General features: G+C 36.0%; 1 protein-coding gene across 1 annotated transcript; it reads right to left on the reverse strand.

Moving 5' to 3' along the window:
• Nucleotides 1-4,595: 4,595 nt before the first annotated feature.
• Nucleotides 4,596-5,430, reverse strand: LOC136220731 (glutathione S-transferase U17-like). Its single transcript, XM_066008520.1, has 2 exons — nt 5,153-5,430; nt 4,596-5,027 (listed from the first exon to the last, which is right to left on the reverse strand). The coding sequence occupies exons 1-2, from the start codon at nt 5,393-5,395 to the stop codon at nt 4,647-4,649; spliced, it is 624 nt and encodes a 207-aa protein (XP_065864592.1). The 5' UTR covers nt 5,396-5,430; the 3' UTR covers nt 4,596-4,646.
• Between the last annotated feature and the right edge of the window lie 1,526 nt (nt 5,431-6,956).

The raw sequence follows: 6,956 nt of genomic DNA on the forward strand, positions 1-6,956 counted from the left end.
CTGCCGTCGGGCGTGTGCCTGACGCGGCTGGGCGCTCACCCAACGCCGCTGGGCGCTCTCCCCACGCCGTCGGGCGCTCGCGAGCCGTCAGGATGCAATTCTTCGGGATCCTTTCGTGGTTTATTATTATTATTATTTATTATTATCGGAATCAACCGCTTTAACCGTCTGCTATGAGTTTTCGTTACAGGTCCTTCGACTCGGTGTCTACAGCCCTCCACTATCTTCACAAAGAAAAATCTTTGCTCCCAATGATGGACGTTCGACATTTTGCTATGAAAAGGTGAGTACCCTTTCAATTTGGAAAAGGTAAGGTGACTTTCCACCCCGTGCTTGGATATGGTGTGAAGAGTTTGGAAAAGGCGAGGGCTCAAAATTAAGCCCAGATTCGCCGCCAAGTAAGTATCCAATATTAAGTTTAACCAACCATTTGGATGTAGTTGGCACATAGGGATGAGGAAAAATTCAAGAATGTCTCCAATCATCTTAGGGACTGGATAACTAAAGCCTCTCTCGATATGGCTTTGGTAAACTGCAAAATAACCCCTAGGAGGGGATGCAGGTCTTTGATAGGGTATGGGAACTAGGCAAGAAGCTGCTCGGAGCCAAGGATATAGGGACTGAAGGATTATCAAAAGGGAAAAGCTAAAACTGGAAGAAGTCACTTCCATTTTAGGGGCCTTTGCCCCTTTCTTTCTAGGAGCAGAAGAACTCGCTTCCTCTCCGGAGGTGGGATTTTGGGTTTTCATAGACGCAGTAGGAATACAAAACAAAGAGGGAGCTAGGGAATAATTCCAATTCAAACTCGAAGTTCTGTCGAAAGAGGAGGTAGAAGAGGAAAGAAGCATTAAGCAAACAGAAATTCAAAGAAAGAATGGAGAAACTACCGCAAAAAGATAAACTTACATGAAAGATCGAAGAAGAGAGGAAAAAAGCTTATGAGGATGGCTGAAGAAAACCGTAGAAAGTAATGGTGAAAGTGATAGAAGTTGAAAGGAAAGCCTTTTCTATTTAGTGAAATGATTAAAAAGTTTTGAAATCTGTGTCGAGGGCTGCCACCTGTAAAAACGTCATTGGCCTAGATAAAGGCGCTTGTCAGGTACAATAAATGCTATTATCATGCGAAGAAGCCGAGAAGTCCTAAAGAACTTAAAAGACCATTTAGGGGAGGCTTCTGATAACATCCGCCATGAAATATGAAGGACTAAGCTGGAGATATTCCCTAGCAAAGAGGGCTTAAAGGGGGAAAAGACCCGCCTCCAAAATATATGGCGAACAGATAAGGATACGATGTCGTCTTGAACATTCCTTCTAGTGATCCGCCACATAGCACATAATAGGAATACAATGTCGTCTCGTAGAGCTCCATTTATGATCCGCCTTAGTAAGAAATACGGTGTCGTACCAGAGCTACTTACAAGGATCCGCCCAAGACAAGGCCAAAAGGGATTCGCCTCATGTGGCAATACCCTTCTAGAAGAAGCAGAGGATTAGACGGCGTAACTTATTATCGTTTAACTAGCATTGATGATGGCTGAGAACCGGCCAAAGCTTGGAGGTTAGAAGATGAAGTTAAACCACATTGAAAGAGCATTACTCTTCATTAAAAGAGAAGGTTATTACAGTTATCACTCAAACTAGTATAAATACCTTTGTAGCATAACAACAGAGGTACACTTTACACACTCTTCTCAGCTTTGTTTTGTCATTACAGTTTATTCTCTTAAAAAGTTTATTGACTTAGGCATCGGAGTGCCCCCAGCCGATCCCAACAGCGCCTCACAGGGACGCTTTACGGTGTTGCTAAATCTCAACGATATCAGAGAAAAAAAAAGTGAGGAGAAATTGAATCAAACTCTTTCACTAGTCAAAAGAATCCACTGATTTAGCAATCATATGCTCCGCTTGATTTGCAGTGAAACTACCGATTTATAGTGAGCTGAGCAAATATTGGTTCCAAGAGGAGAGTAACCCAAGTTTATTAATAAAATGAGTATCTAATACATATAAAAGGTATTAGAGCATCCCCAATAGAGAGTGCGTAAAAGAGTGTCAAAACTTAATACATAATCCCAAAATATAATATTTTATTGTCTCTTTCATCAACATCACTTTTGACAACTTTTATTTAAAAAATGCTCTAATAGAGGTTGCTTAAAATGTTGCCAGTCCTTGAATTTTTACTTAATAAACTAGTTAGTCCCTCTGTTTTTAGAAATAATTATATAGTCCCTTAGTTTTTAGTTTCATCAACTCATTAGTCCTTATGTTTGAGTCAATGGTTAAACTATACCAAATAAATTTTAAAATACCAAAATTACCCTTTATTTTATATTTTAATAATAAAACATCTATTTTTCTTATTTTATGTTTTTTTCTCCTTTTTTCCTACATAGTCTTTACAATATTTTTTTCCTGCATAATCTCTACAATATTGAGTAATTAATTTATTAAATTTTATATAATTATAGAAATTTAATTTAGTAGCCTAAATTTTATTGACTGAAAAAACGAATGAAAAATATTTCAAAAATTATCAAAATAAGAGCAAAACTATATAAATTGTAAAAAGTAATCTTTATTTATCTCTAATAAATTTTATAAATGAAAAAAATATGATTTTTTAAAAAATTTATTAATATTTAATGCTAGTTTAAAGACATTATATTCAAAAAATAAAAATTTAAGAGAATAAAAATACATTTTTAATGATTAGTATATATATATACATAAATTTTGGTGTATACATATATACTTCATAAATTTTATTAAAACTATTTCGATTAAATTTGAAATTAAAAAATAAGTTTTTTTTATGTAAATAACTAGGGGCAATTTGGACTTTCATATACAAAAACACATGGAAGGACTAAAGAATTGATTAAAATAAAATTTAAGGACCTTATAATAATAGGACAGACCTACTAGTATGTTAAGCAAAAACATAAGGACTTTATAATTATTTACCCTAAAAAATAATTAAACAAGGTTGCCAAGCATTGACAACTTTCATTGGCACCCCAATCACTCCAATAGTGGGCACCCTTTAAAAGTTGCCAAACCTGATGCCACATCAACTGGCACTCTTTTGAACACCTTCTATTGGAGATGCTCTTAAAAGTGGAAAATATCTAATAGTATTAGATTGTGGTGTTATAATTGGTACCAAAATGACTTTCTACATACGATGTGTTTGGTTTGCGAACAAACCATTAAAAAGCTAGTGACCTGTAACGATCTCATGATGAGGGCAGGAATGGACTGAATCCCGCATCGAAAATGGAGAGAGAGACATATATTTATGATAACATCCGCTATGATATATCATCAGGACCAGGCTGAGAATATTCCCTGAAAGGAGGATCAAAAAGGAGAAAAGACATAAAAAGATCCGCCGACTTAGTATATACGGCGTACAACTGAAGACATGATACACATATGGTGACACGCCTTTGATCACCCTGAGATCCGCCACATAAAAGGACACGAGGTCCGTCACATAAGGCGATCCGATAAGATAAAGCACTAAGCTGTTACACGACGGGATCACCATCATTAAATGAACATTAATGATACCTAAAAGGCAATAACAGCTCAGAGGTTAAGATCAGAGTTAAGTTGCATTAAAAGAACATTACATTTCATTAAAGAGGCATTCAAAGGGGGTTATTACGGTTATCACTCAAACCTATATAAATACTCGTGCAATAAGGTGTCAAAAGGTACATACTATATAAACCCTACTTGTGATTACAGTTTATTCTCAAGTACATTACTGATCTAGGCATTGGAGTGCCTCCTGGCCAAACACAACGGCGCCTCACAAGGATACTATACGGTGTTGAGAAATCTGCGTAATATCAACTTATTAGTAAAAGAGATTTCTAATACATGTTTCCTTAGCCCTTTTAAGTTCTGCTAGATGCCATACACTCCGGATCACATTGTTTTAATATAATATAAATGTTATCTACTTTAGATAAATGACCCATTTGGTTTATCTGCTGTATGTTGTTGGAAAAAACTGTTTTTCTAAAAAGTATGAGATTCTCTAGACATCCCTAACCAAACACTTAGAGCTCTCACTTCTAAAGTGAAAAGATAAACAAGATACGAAAACGGAGTAATCAACACCATATAAAATAAGCCTCAGTTACTCTTTTTCCAATATTCAATTCACTTCATTTCGGTTCTCATCATTATCTCTTAAAACCGGTTCTTGTTCGGACATTTTAAGCCGCGCCACCCACACATTTGACCACAACCTAATTGTTGTAATAAATGTAATGAATGGGACCGTAAACCCAAACAACCATTAATGCTTTAACTAGACAAGCATGTGATAAAGGGCAACCTACCATACATCCGAAACCTCCAAAGCCATGGGACATTAAAACAATGCATGCCAACCATCTTGAGAGAATATCCCTCTAAAACATTGCAGGACATATCTACTTGACACTAAGAAAAATGGTATATCATGCATTAAGCTAACATTCTAATAATGTAAAAAAGACACAAATGGATAATCCTTCTTAGCAATTCTCATTTATTGTGCAATAAGCATGTAAGGTTTTAGGGAACACAAAGCTAGTTTGATGCCAAAAACAACTAATCAAGACAGATAAAGTAGTGAGATATGGTTATTACGTAGGTTTGTTTGCAGCTGCTGACATTTTAGCAGCAGCAACTTGGTTGTCCAACTCGACAAGTTTGTGAGTTTCAGGCATAACATCCTTGACAGCAGGATGAGAAGAGAAAGCATGAGCCCATTTGCAAAGGTTAGGTGTCTTTGCTTCATCTAGCACCTGAATTCCAGTCAACTTCTCTATTGCTCTGATCCAGCCCAAATAGCTACCAAGTGCAATATCAAGATACCCAATTTCTTCTCCACCAAAAAAGGCCTTCCCTTTGCTACTTTTCACTAATGCTTTCTCTAGCAGTACAAACCCATCAATTAATTGCTTTAAATTTTCAGCTCTTGCCTCTCCTTCTCCAGACTTTGTTTTTTTCAGATTTGGGAACAACTGCATATTTTTACACATATCAATTGCACTTTCTACTCTATCAATCAAATCAAACAATTTGTGGTTTTTTACCCAAACAAAAACAAAGATCATATTTTTTCAAAAGAAAAAAGAAATTTTGATACCTCGTCATCGACATAGGAACCCCAGAATCTGGCAAAAGCACGGTCATAAGGATCAGAAGGGAGAATTCGAGAAGAAGACGACCAAAATTCGTCAATATATTCAACAATGATAAGAGATCCGAAAATGTGTTTGCCATTGTGAAGGAGAACAGTTATTTTCTTGTAGACAGGATTAGATCTAATAGTCTCTTGAACAAATTCATAATGAACAGATTTGATGTTAAGGGCGATTCTAGGCCTCATAAGATAAGGGCTTGCCCATTGTCCGAGAAGTTTGACCTCACACTCACCCCCAACCTCACTTTTAGCCATAGCTTTTGTCTTCTAGATTACTCTCTGTGTGTCGTTGGTTAAGAGAAAGAAAATAAACAGTGATTCAGAGGGAGCGACAGGAGAGGAGGTAGATATATATGGTATGGCTTTTCAAATGAAACAGTGTGAATGGATTATTATAGGCGCGTCTTTCAAATGGAACAGTGTGTCAACTGATTATTCAAATGGATCAGAGTATTTGTTTGTGTTCTTACAAAATAGGATTAACTCGTTATTTGTTTGTTCCGTATGTTACAGTTTTATCTTAAATTTTGTAGTCTTTTCATTTATTTTTATGGTAAGTCTTATTTTATGTGTTTTCACTATTGGATTAATTTTATACTCCATGGTGAAAACACACTAAGTAATGATACTTTGTAAAAAAAACAAAGTAACCATAGAAGACATCTTATTTTTATATATAAAAATATAAAATTGTCCCTAATTATATAAATAAATAATTTATCATTCTAATTTTTAAATTTAATCAAAATAGTTTATATTTGTATATATTAATTATAAAAAATTATATTTCTTATTCTCTAAAAAAAATCACTTTTACACTTTTATATAAGTATACTCCTATTTTGATCATTTTTACAATATTTGTTATTCTTTTGTTTAACGAATAAATTCTACACTACTAAATTAAAATTTATAGTTATATGAAAATTAATAAAACAATTAACTAAGGAAAGATTATTATTATGAAGGAAAAAAATATAAAATAAGAAAAATAGATTTTTTTTTTTTTTTTTTGTTACAAGGAAGGCAAAGCCCAAAACAAAGAAAATTAACTAATAACACCTACTCTTCTGGAAACCTTCCTAGACGTTCATCCTTAAGAATAGCCTGTAGGCCTACAAGAGGCACATCAAACCCGTAATAGCTCAATTGAAACTTCCCTGCGAAATCTGTCATCCAGTCTGCAGACCGGTTACCTTCACGAAGAACGTGTGCGATTTTAACGCTCCAGCTCTTATCTCTGAGTAAGCTGCACTTGTGAACCAGCCAGGCTTGGGGTAAATGACCCCTCATATCCTCTTCCAATTCCTTAACCACTTCCATCGAGTCTACTTCCAGGATAACATTTCTATACCCTTTCGACCAAGCCATTGATAGCCCGTAGTAGACTCCCCAAAGTTCCGCCAAGAAAGCAGAACATCTCCCCAAGTTAGGGCTGAAGCCTCCATTCCAATTCCCCCTATGGTCCCGTATCAGGCCTCCCGCGTATGCTGTGCCGATGGTGCCCTTGCTCGCACCATCCGAGTTTACCTTTACCTATGGCTCTTCCGGGGGGTACCATTTCACCCATTGTTCTACCCTTTGATCAGCTCCAGTTACAGGGATTTTTTTAAGGCATCGACATACTCAAGCGCCTGAGAGCATATATACTCTACTTTATTACCCCTAAACATCTCTCCTCCAAAAACGTATTTGATGAGGGTCATTCTACTCGCGATAGATAGGTGTCTCCATTTCCATCCAGCAA

This window comes from Euphorbia lathyris, chromosome 2, assembly GCF_963576675.1.
Source record: "Euphorbia lathyris chromosome 2, ddEupLath1.1, whole genome shotgun sequence".
In the NCBI taxonomy this organism is placed as follows: Eukaryota; Viridiplantae; Streptophyta; class Magnoliopsida; order Malpighiales; family Euphorbiaceae; genus Euphorbia; species Euphorbia lathyris.

Excerpts from the sequence above, each read along its gene's own strand:
- LOC136220731 (XM_066008520.1), bottom strand. The coding sequence starts at position 5,395 with ATGAGGCCTAGAATCGCCCTTAACATCAAATCTGTTCATTATGAATTT. Across the intron at positions 5,028-5,152 it reads GTTCCTATGTCGATGACGAG|TTGTTCCCAAATCTGAAAAA; the intron begins GTATCAAAATTT and ends AAAAATATGCAG.